The 24,729-nt window shown below is 37.6% G+C and overlaps 1 protein-coding gene across 2 annotated transcripts in view; it reads left to right on the forward strand.

Moving 5' to 3' along the window:
• Nucleotides 1–24,729, forward strand: part of MAST2 (microtubule associated serine/threonine kinase 2) — a 183,166-nt gene that overhangs the window by 113,488 nt on the left and 44,949 nt on the right. The window contains exons 6-11 of one of the 2 annotated variants that reach the window (XM_054384103.1): nucleotides 5,506–5,597; nucleotides 11,567–11,642; nucleotides 14,152–14,172; nucleotides 16,778–16,856; nucleotides 19,998–20,152; nucleotides 21,336–21,401. In XM_054384103.1, coding sequence (XP_054240078.1) covers nucleotides 5,506–5,597; nucleotides 11,567–11,642; nucleotides 14,152–14,172; nucleotides 16,778–16,856; nucleotides 19,998–20,152; nucleotides 21,336–21,401 — 489 coding nt within the window. The remainder of the gene's footprint in view (nucleotides 1–5,505; nucleotides 5,598–11,566; nucleotides 11,643–14,151; nucleotides 14,173–16,777; nucleotides 16,857–19,997; nucleotides 20,153–21,335; nucleotides 21,402–24,729) is intronic. The other variant, XM_054384104.1, reaches the window with a different exon arrangement.

Consider the following 24,729-nt stretch of genomic DNA (forward strand, 5'->3'; position numbering starts at 1 on the left):
CCTGTGTGGACCAAGCACTGTTGAACACATAATGAGTCTGCAGCAGCCTGGTACAGCTGTCATCCACAGCAAGCTGGAAAACTTGGAGCAGTTACCAAAAAAATTCCTATTTGTCCAGTTTATTTCCTTCATTGTGCTTGAGTGCAGTGGGCAACACAAATTCACAGAGATTCTGGCATCTGTTTCTCTGATTGTAGTCACTGTGGTTGTAGTGACTAGCAGGTGACAGCTTCTTGTGGAAAAGGATCTTTCAGTTAGCCTGTTGGTTTTTGTTGTTACATTGCTTTAAGGATAAATTCCTTTAGGTTCTGGAGTTCAGTCCTGTTTGAGATTCTTCGATAAGGTGGCGGAAACAGAAGTACTACAATCCTGTCTTAAGGTCATGGAAGCTGAAGTTTGAGCTTATAAAGGAATGGATGGCTGAGGAGGAGTGTCTGGAGATGCACTGGAGAAAGAATCCTTAGTTGGTTAGTCTGGACAAGGTAACCAGAAGGGATCCAAATTAAGACTGTTTCCATGCTCATGGGATGTAATGACAGGAAATACAAGCTGTTTTCCTGGATGACATTGGAAAGAGGATAGTTCTGTGTCTGTTATGATGGAAAATCTGTCTGCAATCTTTTAGAAGTTGTTTGTTGGGCTTGTGCTTCCATCCTTCAAGTCTTCAGTGAGCATAACTATATTTCTTTAAGATAAAAGTGTTTATTGTAGGAATGTGCAAACCACCAAGCCTACACCATGAATAATAACAACATTCTCCCTCCTCCCCCAGTTATTCTAGGATGAATAACTTTTAAACTATTCTTGAATGTGGAAGAAAAAAATAAAATCACTTGAACCAGATGCTTACTTATTCTTATCTATTTTAGAGAACTAATTATCCCTGTTGTTGGTAATGCTAAAGCTTACAAAATTGCTTCCATCTTTGAATTACTATAATTAAGACAATAACTTCCACATCTAGTTAACACTGCTGCACAGCTGGTGCATTCATTGACATGCAGATTTTGGATTTTGTAAATTTTTTGCCATTGTGAATAAAAATTTTAAATACTTATTTTCATTTCCAAAATGTCTGTTTCTCATAAAGAAGTCTTTGTAAAGCAAATCAACAGAAACCAAACTCCTGTAACATCAGAGGAGAATTGAGTGAAGTTTGTTTAGGTGATAGTACACTGGAAAATATGGAACCACAGATAGCTTTTGTAGGTATGATTACTCTGAATTTTGGATCCCATTTTGTAGGGATTTGGGCTCACTGATTTAAATGTCAAATCTGGAACAAGTCTAATGTTGGACTTCTGATATGTTATTTTGAAAGGAATTATTAGTTAATGAAAGAGTTAATCTGGCACTGACAACCTGGGGTGGTTTGCAAAACTGAACTCTATAACTAAAAATCACTAATGTGAATAAAATACATCAATGATTACTAACCAAAATAAGTGATTTAAAGTGTACTTTCTATGTACGTCTTTTTAGTTCAAGTTGATTTCTATCAAAGTCTATGGGAAGAATTGTGCAGTCAGTGCTAATCCTATTTACTTCTGTATTCAGAAGCTTCAGCTCTGAGAAATTTTTCAAGGCCTATCAATTTAGATGGATTTTGAGAAACTTCTTTATCATTATTAATTTCCAATAACCAGCAGCTCTGTGAAGTTACTTGGCAATGTTGTTTGGCTAATTATTTTTAAATTGTTTTTCTGTGGCCCTTGCTTTCATTACTTGAACGCCTTACGGACATTAATCAGCTTTACTCAGTGAGTTGGAGGTGTCCCCTGAGTAAACTGCTAAAATAAAGAATCAAATATTGATTTATGCTGAAACTGAAACATTGATTTCTTTTTCAGACTGAAAATGCATGTGGAACAAGGTGTACTAATGGTGCTTATTTTAGAGGCTCAACATTGAATTGTCGGCACGTATGTGAAGGGTTGTCAGGGTGTAGCTGAGGAGCGCCCGGGCTGCGTGCAGCTCGCAGGTACACTACCAAGTGCTCACATAAATAACTTTGCCCAAGGGTGCTGTCTCCAGGGCACATTTCAGTGGGTCCAAAACCAGTGTCTAGTTACCAGACCCGTGTCCAATGTGCTGCAGTGTTCAGTTTCAGGAATGTGCTGGGAGCACTTCAGTCCTCGTAACAAATGTTATTTTTACTGCAGGGCGAGAAGTTAACTCCAGACATAGTAAAAGCTCTATTGCCATAGTGATGGCAAAGGCATTGTTTCCAGTATTTTGATATAAACTGTCCATGCTGCTCTGTGTGTATGTGTGTGTGTGTGTGTGTGTTTTCAGAATTAAATCAAGTTGTTGTTCTTTCAGGGATTTCTAGGCTTGGGTTTGGCAGCATGGATGTGGGCCCTCGGCAGCCCAGCCGGGCAGGGGGTTGGCCACAGGGAAGGCTGCACGTTGACAGCCTTCCAAAAGCACTCTCTGGGCTGGAGCTCAACCCTGTATCTCCAGGCAGTAGAGAAACTCTGTGCTATTAAAATTGTATTTCACCTAAACTGGGAGACCTGGAGGGGGTTTGTTCTCTGCACTGATGAAGTGGGATCTAAGAAAAAACAGTTAACAAGACCCAATCTAAATGGTGAGAGGAAAGGAGGGTCAGTGTAAGGCTTGCCTTGCATTTAATGAAAACAGCAAAAATTCAGCTTATAAACAAATAATAATGCCTGGAAACTCTCTGGACTGGTTAAGAACTTGATTTTTTTTTTTTTCCCTAGTTAAAATACTCAGAGGTATAGGTAACCTTTTCCCTTTCTGCTTTCTCCTTCTAATACTGCTTTCTTATGTAGATTGAATTATTTGTAGGGCAAAGAAACATATGGTATTGTTTGGAGAATTTGTGAACAGTAATAAACAACAATTAATGCAATTTAAAAAATAATAATATGTCTCCTCATTATAGTTGGCCTTGTAGATCAGTGTTGAGCCCAGTACTGTCTGTCTGGCTAAAGTGCATCTTCCAGGAAATAATTTTTTCTTAATTAGAACTGTTTCTGCCAAAACTTAAATTGACTAGTTTGAATTTCTTTGGCACAAAGCCCTGGTTAAAGCCAGCTTTGCTTCTTCTTTCTTTAGGAAGTGTTCAAATGCTGTTACTGTGACTTCTTGGGGACTTTGCCCACCTGAAGTCATCATGTTACCTCCTTCCTTCCCCCTCTTCTTTTGTATTTTTGTGACTACCAGAACTTCATCACTCTGGTGCTGTGGTTTCTCTGGGATTCCAAGATCTGTTAAGAGTTTTGTGTATACATCCAAAAAGCTCTCTTCCACCACCACAGAGCATGATTTTATTTGTCTTTATATTTTTCTCATAATATGGATTCAAGAAATTAGAAATTCTGGGTTTAGCCTTTGTGTTTAAGCTTTGCCTTACTGCCAACACATGTAGTATCACAGAAATGGCTAAAGAGGCCTGAGTAATGTTCCTGCTTCCCAGATTAGAGATCCAGGGAAACTGAAAGTTATCCAGTTTTGAAAGTGTAAAGAGAATAATATTTTATTCCTAACTTGGGTCTAGTCTTTGACTCCAAGCCATTCCTGTCTCTGGGTACATTTGTGTAAACCTGACCTATTTTTACAGGTCTCAGCTGTGCTTGCTCTCCAGCCACTTAACCCTTTCCTTTTGCTTCCTTAGCTTTGCCAATACAGCAGAGAAAATGGGTTTGTAAACCTTGGTCCGGTTTGGCAAATGCAGGCAAGCAGTTAAAAAGCTCTGAGTTTGGGACAGTTAATTTTTCCTTGTTATTCTGTGATTTAAATACACTAAGTTTCCATAGCCAGCTCCAGACATCGCTGTGATGAGCTGTGTTTTAGGAACTCTCTTTAGCAAAGGGATATGACCATAGAGGATAGAGCTGCTTTCTCATTGTTTTATATTGAATGAGATCTTAAATTCCTATGTTACCATTTGTAATAATATAACCAGGATTTTTTCTTATTTCTTACATTGTAATACACATTATATTAGAACATTCAGGACTCTGATGTTGTGAAAAAGATTTCTAGTAATATAAACATTATTATTATCTAATATTAGTGTTGGAATTGAGTATTCTGGTTTGGTTTGGGTTTTTCTTAACAGTAACTGGAATAGAATAATTGAAAACTTATTTAAAAGAATCCTTGAACTGAGATTTTAAGCTTCTTAAAATCAGACCATTAGTTTTTCCATACAGTGTACACGATGGCAGTCAGTTTTTGGATGGACTGTTGTTGAATAATACATGAATGTAAATGGAGAGTGTATGGAATCAGTTGGATAATTTTGAGGAATGCTTTAAGTACTCTGAAGAGCCTGAATACCAGTTAATGGTGCTTCAACTTTATTACTGTTTATTATAGTTGGCAGTTCAGTTATAGTTCTTCTGCATCAAGTTCTCTAGTTTCCTATAGAACAGCAATAAAAAAACCTTACAAATACTGATAGTCAAATGCTCTGTATCCTGTGGCAGCAAAATAGTTTTGCATTAAACTGTAGTTCTTGGCAGTCTGAACATGTTTATTGCTGGGCAGCTCCAGAAGATCACGCAGTGCAGGTAGGACTAAAGCAGATGTCAGCATTGGGAGCTCTGCAGTCAGACAGGCTTTCTATGTGCCTGTGGTCACCCAGTGTGGAGCTTCATGGGGCACTGCCAGAGCTGGCCAGCAAGCTCCTTGTTCAACCTCTGCTCGACCTTCCCTGCTCCTGTCTGTTCTCCCATCCTCTACCAAGACCAGTATGATTTTAGGCTAAATATTTGCTACTAGCAATCACAGGCTGGGCAGCAAACAGAAGAGCACATAAGTCTCTTCATTTGACTAAGTTCTGAAACTTCAGTGGGAAAAAAATAAGTGAGCTGCTTTACTCAGAAGTGTTGCTTTTGTTGCTGTCATGTCAGTGAGGGCAGTTGATTTTTGCTTTGGGAGAGGGTTTGTCTGAAACTTGATTTTCCAGGTTTTCTGCCTATATTGCTGCATGTGTTTGTGAAGATTCTTGAGTCTCAGGTATTAAGTTTTATTAGTAATCGTACTCATCTGCTGAGTTATGCTAATACTTTGTTTCATAATTTCAACTCTGCAATAAGGAATATGCTCTGGTTTCTCATAGTAATAGCAAATAATTATGACAGATTTATTTGCTGAGTCAGATATTAGGAAGAATATCTCAAGCATTCTGGGGTGTTTTACAGTTTTCTGTGGGGTTTTGGTGTGATTTGTAAAGCAAGATTTGTGCATAGTTTCTGAGTCAGTAGTGTGCTACCAGCTGTCTGGCCTGTGTGGCATGAACTGCACTTTTATAGTGCTTCCAGCATGTTAAAGCACTTGCTGCTGACAACATACCTTTTGGCCCTGTATGTTTTCTTCTTTGCAATGTCACTACCAAGATTGAGAGTATGAGGAAATATTGACCTAAATACTGAGAGATTCCTTCCTAGCTCAGAGGTGTTCTGCAGTACCTACCTTCAGATGCTGTTGTTCATCTGACCATTCCTTATCATTTATGTTTCTTTCTTTCAGCTGTCGTACGAGCAACAGAAAGAGTTTGATTGTAACATCCAGCACATCTCCAACTCTCCCACGACCACATTCCCCTCTTCATGGACATGCAGGTAACTCCCTAGGACTGCATTACCTGGGGATCTTTGGGAAAAATGGCAGTGTTCTTTCTAGTGAGTTTGAACATAATGATGCCCTGCATAAAAATATGCTCTTTGAAATTAATCTGATTATAGTTTTTCATCTTTTCTAACTTGAAGAATCTCTTTACAGTTTCAAACTAAATGTTTTATGTCCTCATCTGTTCTGTACTTTCTAATTCATTACCATATCCATCCTTCACTCTTTCTGGGGGATTGGGTTCTCTTGATGTCCTGCAAAAGAACCTGAGACTGAGAAGCAAGTAAAATAAAATCAAGTAACTATATTTAGGTCAAAATCTTACTTTGAGTCTCCTAGTATGGTTGATTTGTGCCAGTGATTTAACTGTAGTTCTCATGAGATGAAACATCCTGCTCGTTTCCATATGCCTCCAGCAGCTTGGCAGATGTGCTCTGTGCTGTCTTAAGGTCTTTATCTGCTGTTCAGAGCAACTTGAGATGTTTACGATTCTCTTCTGTTTTTTGGGTTTTTTTTACATTACTGCCAGTTTTTTACCATGGCAGCAATTGGAAAATGCTCATTTCAGAACAAATGGACAACTGTTTGTTAGTCACCAGGGTGAAGTGTATGGAGATGTTCTTTCTATAGAAAAAGAAGGAATGATTGTTTAGCCTACAGTAATTACAGATTTTCAGAAAGGCTCACATGTGCAGATTCAACAGCTTGCCTAACAGCATGTTCCCTTGATGTTTTTATTGCTGAGGGAGGTAGGTGCTGTGTGACTACATTGTTGGGCTTAAGGTATGGCCCTAATGGGCACCAGTCAGTAGCTTGAATCAGCTTGAACATTTGTCCACAAAGGAGCATGCCTGGAAGCACATCACTGTTGCACGTGAGACAAGTAATGACTGTTTTCATTATAATCAGACTTTCTTCCTCCTGCATGGCAGTGTGTTCTGTAAATCCTTTCTGGAGGTTGAAACTAAGGAAATGCTGAGAAAGAACAGCAAACTGAGAGTATCTCAACTAGAAGGAGCCATCTGCTTCTGTTCGCAGAGCATCACGTCTTGAGAGGTGACATCCGGGCTGTTGAAAAGAAGGAGATGACAAAGTTATTGTTCAGAAATGCCCATGAAAGCTTCAACCACTCTGTTTTCATAAATATCTTGTCATATTTGCTCAGGATGCTATAAAGCCCAGTCATGAAAGGTTAGGGAGTTACTTAAATTATCTTTTTTTTTTTTTTTAAATGACCCATGATTTTCAATTCTGAATGTTAGCGAAATCTTAAAAGTGACATATAAAAATAATATCTTCTTACTACATAATCTCAGATAAAATGCAGGGCCAACAATTTGCATAGGACAGTTCCCTTTCACTTCAAACTCCCTTGGGTCTGCTGTGCTTGCATGTAATAGTGGTAGCTTTGTAAAATTGAGTTGCAACAAGGCATTTTTCATGGTAGAGACTGTCCATGTGGTTATGTTGTGCTCTTTACTTTGTTCTTAGAGTTGACATATATGTTGGATTTACCAAATTCTAAATCAGTTGTACAAGCTTTTAACTGAAGTGAAGGAGAAGGATGTTCCTCAAAATATGAAAGAAGTGTCCTTGCTTGGTGGGTTGCAACAAGAAGTTGATGTGATCATTGCACAGAGAACAAACGCAGAAATATTTACAGTTTATTCTCTTTTGACTTGCTTTTCTCTGTAAAAAATGAAAAGTTGCTTTAATGGTTTTGATGCTGTCTAAGGCTTTACAAGCTTCTCTTTAATTAGAGATACATATCTTCTAGAAACAAGACATGTCTTCTAGAAACAAGAGTGACCAATCAGTGGTATGCTGTCTTTCTTTAGCAGTAATTACCAAATATTTCCAATTTTTTGTTCTGATGTTGCATATAGGGTTTAAACAATGAAGTAAAGGGACATCCTTTGTAACCTCAAAGAGTAGACAGTAGAGCATAGGAAGGGAAATTACTTGTAATTTGAGTTCTCTACCAATACTGTATTTAGGAGTCTTCCCTGGGAAAAAGAATTTATTCAAGGGACAAAAGTAGATGAAATTTAGAGTAGAGACACAAATATTTTCATAAGAAATATCATATACGAGATGTGAATCTGAGAACAGGCTGTGATATTTGTTTAGTATTTGAACAGAATCTATCAATCTGTTTGTTCAGGCACATACACTGATAAGTTACTAAGAAATGCTGGAGCCTCTGCCTGGCCTCTTTTGTCTGGAACATGCTCTTATTAATGCCCATTTGGAAACTCTTTTCTGAATCAAAAGAACAGCAAGCTTGCAGAGAAATCAGGGAGACTTTTCAGGAACCACTCTAAACTCAAGACCTGAATGGCACTAGCCTCAGGAATTATTCTCTGCTATGCAATGTGAAAGTCAGTGGGTGTGATACAGCACAGTTGACTGCCCATCAGGCAAGCCTGCCCCCCAGTGAACACTGATCCAGGCAGATACACTTACATCTGAAACAACATCCAGATAAGATGCCAGACAATTTCATATCCGAGAAAATGTAGAGGAAAAGTAATGCTTAAGAAATATCAACATTTGAAATGGAAGTAACTCTGCCATGAAATCAGTCCTGATTCAAGAATACTTAATGGATTTTGAAGTGTGCTATGTCGGTTTTCAAACTGTATGAATGATCTGTCTACACATCTGAGCCTTACATTTATTTATATTTCTTTGAATTTTTTAAAATCTGAACATTAGAAAGAGGTTACATCACTTTATATGAGACAAGTGCTACAGAGGGTGCTTAAACTTTTTCAGTCATTTCAGGTACTTAAGTATTATTTGTGTGTGCAGTAAGGCAGCTAGTTTTGTAGCAGGCAAGATCTTTAGCTGCTTGTATTGTTATTCAGCAAATAATGGTGGTATATCCTGCACAGAAGACTACAACAACTTTGTCTTTTGCATTTCTTCGTTTGTTTTTTGAATCTCAAAACAAAATGGGTCTATTGTGACTTTTTAGACTTATTACCTATACAAGTATCATGCTTGTGGATGATAGCTGAGGCTTTCCCTTATCTATTACCTGTAAGGTTGTTTTTGTGTTTTGAGGGTAGTGGATGTAAAAATGCTCTGGCTGCATTCTTCCTGTGTCTGGAAAATGTAAAGGTTCATACCTGAATTATTAACGTTCATGTAACTGCGTTGATTTACCTAATGGGCAACCATTCTGTGTAACAGCCTCCCTTGAGACAGTTGTTTCAAGTTCTGTAGTAGCCACTTACAACCCTTGAGCAACAGGGGAATTCACCTTTGCTAACAGAATAAATAGGGTTTCGATCAGCCTTGGTGAATGAGACCATTGCATTAAGGCTTCTCTTATTAAAATTCCACCAACTAGAGCAGATGCTGGGAAATTTTAGGGAAAGTAGTAATTCCCCTTCTCCCTGTTGTTGTTTTAAAAGCTTCACCTAGACTTGAATTGAGTAGAAAAACTAATTGCTTTTCATTTTAAAACTAGAAGAAACTCACAGGGGATCTAATTAAACTTCCAGTGTCTGGAAGGAAATATGCCATAGAAATCTGAAAAAGGGGTTCCTTGAAAATAAGTAGTCTCTCCATAGCAGATTGTGCAGGCTCAGAAGAATTTAGACACCCACATGTTTAATTTCAAAATTTAAAAACTGTCATTACCCAATTTGCTCAGTTATGCTGAAATCCTATTTTGATCATAATCTGGAAAGTTTACAAAAGATCAATGAAGATATAAAAAGGCAATGATACTGTTTATAACAGAATCAAGCAATGGACTTGTTCAAAAAGATTGTCTTGTCACAGTAGGGTTCATTATCAGTAAAGCCTGAGAAAGGGGGAAGCAAAGGCCAAGGTTCCTACCAAAACCAGCAGCCTTCCTTGCTTTGTTTGAAAATGCTCCTTCAGCTTTCTGCTAGCAAGTAAACGGTGACCCTAACCCTAGCCTTGTGCTGCTGCCAGGGCATGTGTGTTTATGCACCATGAAGCTGTTCACTTTGTGGCTGTCATAGCCTTCTTCCATCTTGCAAGCTTGCAGTGCCACCTAGACTGTCAAACCACTCAAGTCTCTTAATTCTGAAGCAGCTCAATGTCTCTGCTTTTCTGCTGTGATCACAGGAATAAAAATGAGTACAAGCTTAATAACAGAAGCATGAAAAATCTTATAGGCATTGATTTCTCATCACTTGCTCCCTTCTCACTTGGAATGTACTGGGAATGTGTTAAATGGTACCCAGTTTGGGGTGAAGACTTGAATTGTGTTATGAACATGGTGAACTTGTCAGTGCTTAACTGACAGTACAAAAGAAAACTAAGCCAAAGGAATACAAACTTGTTGCTCAAACCCTTTGTTTTTAATTTAGCTTGCTCTTGATGAAGCAGATTGTGGAGTGGTCTTGAATTTACATACCTGTCAAGCTCTCTCATCGCTCCTTGACACATGTTAGATCAGCCTGGGGCTGCTTTAATCTCAAACAGCTGCTATTTTTCCCCTTGTATACTTCAAGACCAGATGTGCTGTGGCCATCCTGATACCCCAGAAGGTATCAGCTCATTCTCCCTACATGCCAGGTGTGCACATACCTAGGTCAAAAGAAGTTGTGGAGAGATGCTGCTGCAGTTTTTTGTGAACCAGTTTTATAGCTGAAGTGTGAGTGAATGTTACCTTCACTGAGCACAGTGATTATATTCCATTTCTGCTCAGCGTTAGAGTTAAGATGTATGATAACTAGGGCTGAAAATAGTGCAATTTAATTATAAGCTTCAGTACAGTGCTGAATGGGACTATAACCTCACAAACATTGCTGGCTTGGGAGACAAGCTCAACATCTGCTACTTCTCCTGAAACAGAGACAAGTCCTTTGCAGATGACCCATCACTGATGTTTCACTTTTCAGCATGACTTTTAAAATAAATCCATTTTTTATGGAATCTACATAAACATAAAACATTTCTGATGAGCGCAGTTATACACCTTGCAGTGTAGTGCTTGTCCAGTATCTGTTTAGTTTTCCTATTCTTAGAATGCTTTTTTATTGTTCTGTGCACAAAGAAATCGCTCTTGGCATGTGTTTGCTATGTATAGTTTCTCTTTTGTGCTTCTATTAAAGGATCTGAAAGAGCAAACCACTTAAGAATATGCCTGCTAGAAAGCACGCTTGCTGACACGAAGCTTCTCATTCATCCAGAACTTTCAAAGGCTTCTGCAGTTAGTCTATAAATGATTCTGCCTTTCAGGAAGGCTTTCTATGAAATGTTTGCTTTTTACTTTGTAATAAAAGACATTGCAATATACCATTTACAACCATATGCTTATGTATCGTATGACAGAGAAAGCCCAGAGAAAGTATTCTTGTGTCAGGAGAAAATGGTTATTTTTGCCTTGCTCTATAAATTCACTGGAACTTTCATGGTGGAAATACTGTTTCAGAAAGTGGTGCTTAGAGTAAATGCTGATACATTATAGCCTGATTACCTATGTGTCTAAATTCCTTTTGTTATCATGTTCCGTTCCTTTGTTATGTCTTTTTTTTTTCTCAGTCAATTTTGCGTTCAGCCTTGATGTACAGTGTGAAGAAGCAATTTCTTACCATTCATTATTTCTGACACTGTCACCAATGTAATTTCTTACTCAGACTTTTCATTGAGAAGTCTCAGGAAAAGCATTTCTATAGAAATTATTGCAACATATTAACTGTTTTGTACATGTGTGAGACGTTACTTACCTAAAAGTAAGAAAGACAACATACACCTTAAATTTTTTTAAAAGGAGGGAAAATACTGATAATCCTTATTAGAGTATTTCTTTAGCAAACTAATTCTCAGATGACCAGCGACTCAAAACTCCATGTTTTTCAATTATTTGTGGCTACAACTTAAGTTGAAAGATGTTCTGCTTATTCCTTTTGTTGCAAATCTGAACAAAATATTTTGGGGTGATTTTTTTTTTTTTTTTTAATATTTTCTCAAACAGGTAGCAGCCCTTTGGACAGTCCCAGGAACTTCTCTCCAAATGCACCTGCTCACTTTTCCTTTGTTCCTGCCCGAAGGTAAGGCAGGATCTATTCTCTTTGGGTTAGCAAACTGGATACTTGTATTTAGAGATGGCCTGTGTATTAGAAGGTTTTTGGTTGTGTTTTACTTTCTCTGACACTTCCTATTTTATTTTATGTTATTTTATTTGTATTGTTTTAAATTTTATTTTATTTTTATTTTATTTTATACCTTTTGGGTTAGAACTTGGCTGCATCCAGAATGTATTAGGTGCTTTCCAGCCCTAGAAGAACATATAGTAAATTAAATGAGTCAATACTGCCTCAGGCAGAGGCAATGTTCTCCCAGAAAAGATGACATGTAGGGCATGTGATATGACAAATAATTTAGTCATAAAGACATTAAAACCTGTTATAATTAGGATAATTGCATTCAAAATGTACTGATCTCCTTTGCTATGTCTGCACAAAGACTTAAAACATACCTAAAATTAGGCATGCACAACTGTGTGCATTCATTCACTGCCTTCTGACTTTTCTTTTTTCTCTACTGTCTTGGGCATTAATGTCAAGAGTAGATTATTGTTCTAATGAGGAAAACAGCTGATAATTGAAAAGACAAGTCTACAAGAACCTCTAGAAGAGCAGCACTGACAGACCTGAATGTGAAGCTGTCATCTGTCCTGCTGCAAAAGCTGGACAAATGCAGGTTACATTGCATATCAAACTGATGTAAAGGAATCTGATACTACACTGATGAATTTAGTGCAAGGAATAGGATAGAAAGAAAAATGACAGCTGGGAGAAGCAGACAAATCATGTGCTAAATATTGTATCCCAGCAGGTAGGCAGAAGTGGATAATGATATGGAAAGTTACATTTTGTGGAGAAATAAAGAACAGGAAAAAAAAAAGAGATATCCCAAGCAGGGTTTGGGCACAGTAGTACAATTATTAGATTCAAATGTGAAGAAGATCATTTGGATTTGTTAAACTTCGTCTTGGCTGAAAAAATATGTGTTAAAATGATCTGAGGCTGGGAAACGTGTGATCATCCTTGAGAGGAAGTAAGTTTTCTGTGAATGACAGATTTACCTTTGGGACTAGTTAGAAAAAGGATGGGTCTCAGAACTTCAAAGAGAAATAAAGGGTTAGGATTTGATGAAGTGAGGCACACCTTTCATGTGAATTGACAGGTAAATCCTGGAGTGTTTCTCCATTGAGGTGGTTTGCTGGAAGACCTGGTGTTCTTCAGTACTGTTTGAAGTAGGCTTTGGTCTTCAAGTCTTATGTAAGAAAAAACTTTCCAATAGTGTGTGAAATGTGACAGACCAGATATGTATTTTTCCTGTTGCTTCAGAGGGGAAAAAAAGTAAAATAATTCAAATGGTCTCATGGCATCCACCTTTATTTTAAAGAGGTACCTGAGCCTGATCTGGGTGTGTTCAACAAGTTCTGTCAATGTCAACTGATTTTTTTTTTTTTTTTTTAACTAGTTCTCCTAGTATCTGGAGTCCTGGATCCTGGAACATAGTTAGAAAGTTGCAGCTGAAACCATTGTTAAAATTTAACATACATTTTCAACATCTGGACTCTGGAACATAGTTAGAAAGTTGCAGCTGAAACCATTGTCGAAATTTAACTTACATTTTCAACCTGATGATGTTTCAGCATTGTTGCTTTCTAAAATCTGAAGCATCAAGTAAACGTTACAATAGTAAAACTCTGAAAAGTGTCTTTTCATGTTTTTCCATTTTTTAAACTACATTTTTTTAAAAAAAGAGATTAGTAAAGATTGTCCTGTTGAATACTGTGGTTCATTTTACAGTATGCGCTTTGCTATCTATACTTTTTCTGTCATTGGAAAGAACACTTAAACACAGCTTGGTTTAGAAGCTGGTTTCTGTTTTGTACTTCCATTACACTCTGAAATCAAGCAGTACCAATATGTATTTATTAGATTGTCACATAGTATCATCAGAATAACTTCTACATGATGGTATTAAGTGATTGAAACTGTGGTGCTCTGTTACTCCAAGAAAATGGATATTTCACTATACCCCTTTGCATTAAGAAATGGATCATACCTGATTTCCTCCTGTTGCCATCTCAGAAATTATTTGTTGCTGATTTTCTGCCATGTATGTTTGAGGTAATTTCTTCATTTCCTAGGCTATTTGGACATTGTTTGTGATTTACAATCTTTCATTATAGCCCTGTGATGAGTCAGTTCTTGGGACAGAGTAGGAAACAGATTTGGAAAACTCATTTTATTGTAAAGCAAATTTCACTACAATGTACTGCAACATTGTCCTTAGTCTGACTAGTGATTAATCATAAATCTCTTGCTAGACACTCTTTTAATGATTGTGTTGTAGCCACAATGTTGGCATGTTAAGGAATCCTCCTCTTTGAATAAGGAAATGTATGGTTAGTACTGTCCATAGGCACTAAAAAGGATCCTAGTGGAATTCCAGTAAGAGAAGGTGAGGATTTTTTTCAGAAATCACATGTGCATTTTTCACTTCTCCCTCTCTTATTGTCATTGTACAATTTCTTCCATACAGCCATGGACACAGAGCAGACAGGTAACGTGTGTTGTATTGCTGCTGTTTGTGTTTGTGTATGAACTGTGCTTCTGTGCAGCTGAGCCTGTGTCCCTAACAAGTCCATGCTGTAATAACCCCATTTAGGCATTCAGCTTCTATTCTTTGGTAATCAAAACAGGAAATCTCTGCATTTTGACTTCAAATTATAAGCAGGTAGTGCCTGGAGATGTGTTGTTCTTCTAGCACCTTCATATTTTGAAACCGATCTGCAGTTCATTAAATAGCTTTTAGCTGCCATAAAGATATCTCTTTAATTAACTCATTAAAATGTCATTTTAAGGCAAAATTTGTTGCTTGCATGTTTTTATTGTGCTAGCAAAAGGTCTATAATACATAAATTAAAAGACCTAAAAATGTCTTTGCAGATACCTTTTCCTGAAGCAACATTGCATGAAATCTCTCTAAAATATGTTTATTAACAAAACACTGAAGTAACTTTGAAATGTTTTGCATAAGTGAAGGAGGAATTTTCTTTTAAAATTTTTGTACTATTGCCTTTGATTTGAAAGATTTATGCTCTTGTCCCACTTCTTGCTGCTAGAGTAGAGCTGATAGCATTTTCCTGACTGCTTAGCACATTGCTTGCCTAGATTGCATCAGCAGAAAATAATGGAAGCATGAAGAGGTATCTCGTACTTTTCTCATTGAGAAAGGTGTGGGGTTTTTTTGTTGGTTGTTTTTTGGTTATTGGTTGGGTGTTTTTTAGTGTTGTTTGTTTTTTTTTTGGTTAATTTTGTCAAAATGAGAACTCTGAAGTTATTTCAATACTCAATTTAGGCAACTTGGTAAAAAGGGATTAGGCTTTCCTTTTGCAAAAAACATCAGTGACCTGTGCATTCCTAGCTACTGTTTGAGAAGTCAGGACCATACTGTCTTGCTTTGGGACTGAGGAACCAAACTGATGTTGAAGCATTGACCTAGGTATTTTGCCAGTCCCCCTGTGTGTTACAGAAAGCTGAATGAAGATCATTGAAGTTTCAGTCACTGACCACATGATGTAGTGAATTTGTAATGGTGACATTTGTTGTTTAAAAAGGAATTTAATTTTTTTTGGAATTTTTTGAGATTATCCTTTTACATTGTCTTGCCAAAGAAAACATCACCTGTGTCTAAATGGGGTTTAGCTGTAATATAAGCATATAATAGAAGTCTGCATTACAGCTTGATTTATTTTTTATTTTGGTTGATGCATGAAGCATAAGTCTTCTTTAAAAACTCTCTTGACATAATGTTCTTTCAGTGATGCAGATCAGTGGGTTTGTTTCCCACTTGTTCTAAGATAGGTGGCAAGGTGGATTGGTGCATGTCAGTGTCTAAAAATAAAATGAACCATATCTGGAAAAAAATATAAACTGACAGTGCAGTGAACTTTTTTTCTGAAGATGAGGCTTCCTGAATGTGGATAGTGAGATGAGAAATATTACTGTGACAATGATCATTGTCTGAGTTTTTTATAAGCACTATTTCAGACCTGTAGCAATTGTCCAGTTTTATATTGCACTTGCATTAATGAATGTGTACCCCAAGCACACTAAATCTGTCCAGAGTAAGTGGTAACGGTGAACTGCTCTTTCAGCTTCACTTTATGACTGGTTACTGGTAATTTGCTGAAATAAAAACAGCAAACAAGTGGAGACTGATGTGAGGAAGTGACTTCTTTAGCATCCATCCCAACATGCAACAAGACATGTTACAGGACACAGAATGCATGCAAGACTGCAATAAAATCAAAAGCAGAGAAAATACTGAAAGTGACCTCAATGTAGTTCAATTTCTGTCCTCACTGAAGTGGATTTTCAGGTAGAAGAGGGTTTCAAGGAGGGCAATACTGATGTTTCTCACAGCAGTCATATAGTTCCTCAATTTTGATGCTGGTAAAACAAGACCTTTTCTGCAGTGTCTCTAGGATGTTTTGGCTGTTTTCCCTGAAGGTCATGTTTCTTTGGCTACAATAGGAAATAGCTACTAATATTTTATTGGCTGGAGGAGAAAGACACCCTAGGTGGTGGAACTTCAGTGATTTCTATCTCCTCTGTAGTTTGAGTGAACCTCTTGGCTTTGTAAATCCACAAAGGCAGGTATGAAATTGACCAGCTCTGTCAGGCAATGTGCTAGGCAGGATGCCTTTTGACTAAGTAAACAAAAAGTCTGCTTTCAGTTGATTCTTGATCTAATATGATTTTTTCCTCTCAATTTGGAACTTTATTTGGAAGACAAGGAATTACATCAGTAATACTCTTAGGCATGACTGTCTTTTTCAGAGAAGTTGGAAATAAGCTGATTTCATTTGTCCATTTTAGAAACTCCAATTTTTTCATGCTTTGTACAAAGCATCCACTTCATGCAGGAGTCTGATGCCCATTTTCATCATGTCTTCCAAGGTCACTTGCTTTTGCTTTTAAAACTTGCCCTAGCTGCTTTATCACAAAGGTCATTGTAAATAGGATACCTGATTTAACAGAGTAAGTTGACCATTTGGTTAAAATGTGAGGTTAAGAGGTTTGAGGGAGGAAAATGCTTACTTTCCCCAAGTATTAGCCACAACATATCCCTGACACTAATTTCTTCTGCTTCTTTTCCCCAGAACGGATGGACGCCGCTGGTCTTTGGCCTCCCTCCCTTCATCTGGATACGGAACAAACACTCCCAGTTCAACAGTTTCAGTAAGTGGTGCAAACTTGTTCAAGCAATTCGGTTTGTACAAACACACCCTAACAAACCAGCTTCTGAGGCTTTACTAAAAGATCTGATATGTCTTCATTGTTTTGCTAACATTATTTATTATACTAATTATTTTTTAAATTATTTTAATTATTGGTTCTGCTGCTTTTTTCCTCCATTTCCCAGCTCCTACCATCTTGCACTTTGCCTTTAGCATTGGTGAAATCCCACTGCAGCACTTGGCTCGACTGATGAGTTGAGAGGCACACTGTGTCAGAAGTGGTAGGGCTCTAAGCAACAGTTCATAATTACTAGACACCTCTCCACTCTCATAAATGGGAAATGAAATTTTTGTCTGCTTTCAAGTTCTTAGTATGAAAACCTCTGTTAACAGTGTAGGTAGCAGAAGGAAAAACTGATAATCCACATCTTTTACTCAGCTCCAATAATTTGAACCTTCTAATGAGGCTTTTCAGTTTTTACACACTAGAAAGGCTGGCTGCAGTTTGTGTGAGTTCCGTAGTTTCAGAAGGCTAGTATGCCACTAATAGCAGTAAGGTAGCAGCACTATGTTAATTCAGATACTTAATGCAATGAAACATATTCTTTAGTTCATAGAAGATGGGTGTTGTGGTAACAACCTTGAAGAGCCAAGTACAGAAAAATTAGAAGTGTTAAGGTTATCTGTACAGACTTAATGTAATAGACTTAATATATGTGTATTATGGTGAGTGTCTTTAACTGTGTGCTCATGTGACACATGACTGCCTCTTGCCCTAACACTTCTACTGATCATTTTGGTTTATCTCTGCTATTTAGAGTACGTTCCTAATAATTGTAATATCTGCATTAATTAGAACTCAATACTCAGTGTTATTTGAATCTTACACTGAATGCAGTATCATTATTTTCCTTGTAAGCTGTTTTATTAAGTTCATCCATAAACTTTCTAGTGCCTCTCAAACAAAAATTTGTCATCACAGTTCCGTAGGAGATGAGTGTTTAATTCAGTCCATGTAGCAAGAGAAAAAATTGGGGTCAAAAGATTCCTTGATACAATTAAAATTTGTTTTTGCAACATGAATCTCATCTCTATAGCTTCATATTTTCAGACACATTTCTACAGACTCCACATTCAAGAAATTCCTGCAGTTTCCACAGTTTGATATTTTTTATCCTTGAGACAGGTGTTTGGGTTTTTGTTCATTTTTTTTTTTAGGATATTTTTTATCTCCTGTAAAGACATGCAACTTGATTTTAGTCTCCTATGGGAAAAGTCTCTCTGTGTGTGTACAGATGTATGGGCAGGAGCACAGAAAAATGTGGGAGAAGATTTCATTATCAACAGGAAAAAGATGCCCCTGGTTTCACTGCCAAGCAGTATTACATATTCAAGTGCCTGAGAGCAGCTGTTAAAAAGGAACTCTGCTTTTGCCTTTATGCTCCTAGGTTAAATCTCTATAGGCATAAACCATGGCTAAGTCCTCTTCTGGATGCAAGCTATGGAAGCCTGAAGCAGGTACAGTTGCTTTCTGTATGGATGACATCCAGATAGTTTGATCATTAATAGTCAGTGTGAAATCATCCAAGATGCCTGTGAAGGTGAATACTTTTAGAGACCAAACTGCCTGCAATATGTAGGTCCTTCATAGCTGTAGATGGGTACTTTTTCAAGAGTTTTTAGTTTGACCAGCCTTTGGGTAGGTGTCCATGGAGAGAGCGAAACAAAACAAAACAAATGTAAAAATCTGTTGTAAGAATCAGTCCTTGCTTTGAAGTAGGGACATTAAAGCTACTTACAGAAAGTTCTGAGCTTTCTGACATGGGCAGGAAAGTCTAGTTGTCTCTTGTCACATTCCCAGAAATATCTAGATCATTTTGATTAACATTATTCCCCCCCAAAAAAAAACCACAACAACAAAGAGCAGTCCAACAAATTTGATAGACATGTCACACAGAAAGCATCAGTTCAAATGATGTAAGTATTGTAAACAACAGAAAACAGGGTGGCATAATGAGAATTGCTAAGTAGCAGTCATATTTGTGTGTAGTAGATCTGAATTCACCTTCTTGCAGGAGATAGATTAAAACCTGTAATTGCAAGACTTTTTTTTTCCCTAAATGGCTGAACCTCTCACTTCTTGTCCTTTTTCTGCTTCAGTGTTACAATCTCAGAAAGACATTGAAATGGGCATTTAGTCAGAAGTGACACAATTGTTGGAGCTGTTAAACTTAGTATTACATTTCTAAGCCAATCCTAATTACTACTTGTCTATGACAATACTATTGTCATAGTATTTCATAGATTAGAATTAATTAGAATTGATCTGAATAACACTTCTGAAGCTGATAAGCAGTATTATTCATGCTTAGACTTTAAAACTGAAGCAAGAAGTAGTGCAAGGCTTGTCAAAAGGGCACAATGAGTTAATGCCACAGATGTGGATTTAACAGAATTTTGGGCTTCTATTTGATGTGAATAGTCCTCAAGCTCAAATTTCTTTTTCAAGCAAAGTAGAAGGAAGCCAGTAGACCTTCTTTCTGGTGTATGTATCAGTAGGAAATGAAATACCAAGAAACTCTATTAAATATTTCAACCCCACAGAGTCAGCTACCTTCATTTTATTACTGCCTACTTGGTTAGAGAAGAAGCCTCATGGGTAAAGGAAGGGAGAAATAAAATCCTGACTGCTTACAACAGTTTCCAATGAGAGCCATTAATCAGCAAAAATTCTCACGTCTACACAGCTCCATAGCATTCTGCATGCCAGTGAAACTTCTGAGCTAAGAGAGCATGAGGGAAAAGGAAAGAAAGTTGCTCACCACTCCAGGAACCTCCTTGTCCTCTCTACAGTAGCACTGGTACTCGTGTACCTTCCTTTCTGTCTCCTGCTGGTGAATCACTGCTGTGATGAAATGTAATAGTTCCAGAAGTTTTCCAGATCTCCCCAGCTCTGTCTTTGTACGTTAAGGGTTGGCTTAGCCTAAGGAGAAAAGTAAAAAGAGGCACCTGGTCTGGTAAGTAGCTTTCTTTTCCGCTGGAGTATGCAGTGTCTGGCAGAATCCGTTCCTCTTCCATTCATTAGCTGACCCCTATGCATGCGTTTAGTGCATTTCTTTTCTGTATTTTTTTCTGTACTCAGTCATCATGCTCATCTCAGGAGAAGCTGCACCAGCTGCCCTTTCAGCCCACGGCAGATGAACTTCATTTCCTGACAAAGCATTTCAGTACGGAGAGCATCACTGATGAGGAAGGGCGTCACTCTCCAGCCTTGAGGCCTCGATCTCGCAGTCTCAGGTGAGCTTCAGGTTGTTAGTTGAATTTTTAAGGTGTTGGAAACATAGATTGCATTTCTCTGTGTGGTTTCATTTCTAAGAATAGTAATTTGTGTTGTTTTGTTACATGTTTTTGTGATTATTTTAATCAGCATTTAATCTACTTTACCTGTTCAAAGAGGGTATGTATTTTTTGTTTGAAGTTTTATGCCAAGGTTTTGGGTTGGAAGATGATCAGCACAGTCTGCTTTTGTTTCTTCACAGGAACTCTGTGAAAACATGATTCACAAACCTCTTGGACTAAATCACTAGAATGTAGATTTCCTTTAGTGAAATATCTTCTCAGAATGTTGCTGCATTCCTATAAGCAAGTGGTTACAGTCACTGTTAATAACCTTCCAGCAGTGCTTCTCAAGGGGCATGAAAACTAGACTAGATGAAGTCAAAACTTTAGATGGAATTGCACCCAAGAGCAGTTTTGTAATAGTGCTGAAAATGTTCTCCTGCATTAGCAGTTGACAAATTTTTACTGTTGCTTCAGAGAACTGGTTGTTCCTAGATACCCATCCAGGGGTTATTTCCTTGTGTAGTTGTTTTTTCTGTCCTTAAAACCAGAAGCAACTAGAACTTCATCTTCCAAGGAATTACAGAATGATTGAGGCTAGAAAGGACTTCTGGGGGTCTTGTCCAAATCACTGCTTGAGCAGATTGCCCAGGACCATGTTCAGACTTCTTTTGAATATCATCAAGGACAGAAATTCCACAAACTCTCTGGGCAATCTTTCTTGCAGATATCTATCAATTACATGAAATAAATCCACAAACATTTCTTATCGTGGCAAAAGCCTTAAGTTTTGCTATGCATGTAATGCTGGACCAAGTGAATGAGAAGTCTAGAGATGTGTGCTTCTCAACGCTGTACCTTGGGAAAGAAAATGGATTTATACAAGCAGGGGACAAGGTTATGAAATCTCCCTTCTGCTTGTGATATGAGGGTGGATATTAATTAATTAATGAGCAAGATTCAGAAACTCTACCTGTTGCAAATACTGAATCAGTGTGCCTAGCTCAGGACCTAAGCCAGGGTTTGTAGTAGCAGGAGGTGGAACAGGTGAAGATAAAAAAATATCCATGGTATTATACGTGTCATGGCAGAGCTGACCTTTCATGATTATTTGTAACTATTTGTATGTTCTAAACTTCAGTGCAGGCTGCATGGTAATTACATATGGATCTACTAAGTGTAGTTACACAGTAATCTACAGGAGCAGGTAAGTGCTATGGGTAGTAGCACACTTAGCCTGCAATCTCCACAAATTGCCATGTGATAGAAGACTAGTTACATGATTTGTACTAAGCCTCTTTGAACAATAGCTCTACTTCAGTCCTCTTGCTGTCCCTCTTAACACTGACTACTGCTGAGTAGTGTAACTGTAGTAGTACTAATTCTTTATAGATAAGACAGCTACTGTAAGTAGACAACACATCACTAAAGTAATTATTGTCCTTTTTAACACAGACATATTACTGTTGGCATAATGAAGTATAAGATGCTCTTGCTAATGCAAGAGTGATATAAAGAATTAAATGAAGATCCCCATATTTTTTATACTGTGCCTGATTGGTTATTTCTAGCTTATTGCTGTGTAACTCTAAAGCATCCTTGCCACTACCAAGTATTCATGTTGGCCCTAGCACCTCAAAGGAGAATTGATATGTCAGTGGAACCAATTGGAGCAATGCTTGGGAGGAGTAAATACCCTCTTTGACAGAGGGTAGTGTGTCCTTATAAACAAACAGGTACTGAAATATGTGAAGACTAGACCTTATTCTCTGTACAGCTTGCTTGTTTATTTACTTATATGATAGAGTTAGCCCACTTGATGAGAGGATATTTTTCCCTTTACTTTTACAGTGGAAGTAAACTTTGGGCAGTTGACCTGTTGAAAATCAAGCAGGAATTTCCAAAAAACGGAATATTTCATAAGCATTTAATGGGCTTTTTTTGATCAGCTTTAACGAAAAGCAGGTGAACAAAATACATCAGATGCTTTCCTTAATTGGTCATCACAGCTTTGTAATTTTAAAGATGATCTGATATTTATGACTGATTGTTAGCATGTATTAATTTTTTCATCCTTTATGACTGCAGCCTTACATCACTTTTTTATGAGAGAGGAACTGGTATTTTGAGATGTCAGTATCAGTGATGAGGTGTTTTTTTGAGGGTCTCTGTAACCCAAGATTTTTTAAATGTATCAGAAGATCCCTTAATGCTCCTGGGCAGATGACAGAGTTGCCTAAATAAACCTTTTGGAAAAAATCTACTTCTTTGACTAGAAATTTACCATTTTCTTGCACTTAGCTGCGAATTTTCTAATCATACAGAGCAGTTTTAATGGTAAAACTGGTTGGAAAAAGTATCAAAGTGCCCACCCATGCCTTGTCTAATGTACATTGACATATTGGTAGCACCTCCATTTCTTGAGGTGTTCTTCTAATGCAGCTGAATTATACCAATCACTTAACTAATCATGTTTTTTTTTTAAATCCTCTGAATTTTTACACCAAAGGAATGCCACTGGTTCTTTTCCAGCTGCTTTCCTGTGCAGGGAAAGAGATAGCCTGACACCAATGCTGGAATCCAAAAGTGTGATGGGCTTATAAAGCTGATTGATAAAGCCAGGTGATTGTTTTCTCAGCTACCATCAACAGATCCAGTATTCACACAGTAAATGAAAGAACATGTTTCTGTGTGACCCACCTGTTCAGGTGCTTACAGTGTAGAGATAGATGCTGGATATAGCCTACTGAAAATATCTCAGTACCCTGCCTGAGTATAATGCTCTTACCCAAGACTAAGGACAGATGGGTGCTGCGTTGTCCCACTCAGTGTCTTGCACTCAAAAAACAATGTGATTCTCTGATGCTATATGTTGGGAAACAAAATGAACTGCTATTATGCTTGGTCATTGCTATTCATATTTTTAGTATTACTTGGCTGCAGGTTTCTCTGAGAGTCAGGCTTTTAGAAGTGGTTTTCAAAGAGAAATGATGGAAGGGAAGAGAAAAGGCCAAGGATGAAAAATTAAGGAATTAATATAATTTGTTTTATGGATTAGTTGAAAGCATACAGGAAGTGTCTACTTTCAGGATTTTGTAGTGCATTTCATATGAGGGTGATGAGGCATGAGAAAATACAAGTTGTGGATGCCCCTTCCCTGGAATTGTTCAAGGCTAGGCTGGATGGATCTTTGAGCAACCTGGAAGGGTGTCCCTGCCCATGTCAGGGGCCTTGGAACTAGATGATCTTATGGTCCCTTCCAACCCAAACTATTCTGTGATTCAGTAGAAGAGAATATTTCTTTATTATCTACAGAAGAAGTTCCTTATATAACATTACTCAACTGTTGGCTTTTTTGTTTTGTTTGTGGGTTGGTTTTGGTGGTGGTGGGTTGGTTTTGGAACTTTTTGTTTGTTTGATTTGGTGGTTGGTTGTGTTGTTTGGTTTGGTTTGGTTTGTTTTTTTTGTAATGCAATCTTCAAACCCCCAGGTTATTGACCAACAGAGAGATGCTTTACCTGAAGAGGATCTTTTTTCTCAGGAGTAAAATATTTTGACAGTGGGAAGTCTTGCAGTAAATTTGGCATAATTTCTTTTTTTAAGTTAGAGAGTTTCCTGGTCCTCCTTACTTGTCATCCTTTAGTAGCTAGCATGTGGGAATGTGTGGGGAACATCAGAGATAAAAGTAAAGTTGACTAATAACAAGTTTTGCCTATGTGCAGTCAGCCCATTAATCTGCCCATTTTTCTTGATCTCCTTTTGTATTTCAGGCTAATGTTGTCTAGGGAAAAAGGGTAGAAGATGTTATCAGTGAATTTTTATATAGTTGAAGGAGATGAGATCATCCCTAATCAAATATGCTCCTTCATCTCTGCTGGGTAGTGCTTTTTAAATGCAGTTCCAACCTGACTTTAAACAGGCTAGACACTGCCATTAAGAGTATACAGAGACAACTTGCAGAAAATGCCAGTTGCCAGAAAAGGTTTCTGACAATAAAATACCCAGGATGAGAAGAAAGAGGTTTTGTGAAACCACACCAGTAGCCCATATAGTCCAGTTTTATCTTAAAAATTAGTCTTGCAGGTTGTGAAGTACTCTCATCTCACTGCACTTAAGTGTCAACTTTAACCACTTGAGTAATCTTGGTGGTTTCATCACTTCATGCTGCTGCTTTCAGAGAGTGCTGTCCACAACAAGCTGTGGAGGAGCAGGTGAAGGATTTGCCAGAGAAAGAGAACAGTTTTATTTTCTGAAGCAAAGGCATCTATTTTTTATGAAAATACATTCTAACTGCATTATAGATCTTGGTCTCTGTTTTCTCTCTTAAAACAGGGAGTTCTGTGACCGTTCTTCAAAGTGATTGGTTTTCAATTTACTAATTTTTGGGCTCACTCCCCATCATTATGGTTTTCTATTATGAGGAAAACTGAGTATTCTTATTTGCCCTTTGTACTTCTCATTACTTAAGCTTATCAGTGGTTTCTGTCTAAAGCAGTCAGTCCTTCTTAGCATACATACAAACCCATGAAGCACTG

The sequence above is a fragment of the Indicator indicator genome, chromosome 10 (assembly GCF_027791375.1).
Source record: "Indicator indicator isolate 239-I01 chromosome 10, UM_Iind_1.1, whole genome shotgun sequence".
Lineage (NCBI taxonomy): Eukaryota > Metazoa > Chordata > Aves > Piciformes > Indicatoridae > Indicator > Indicator indicator.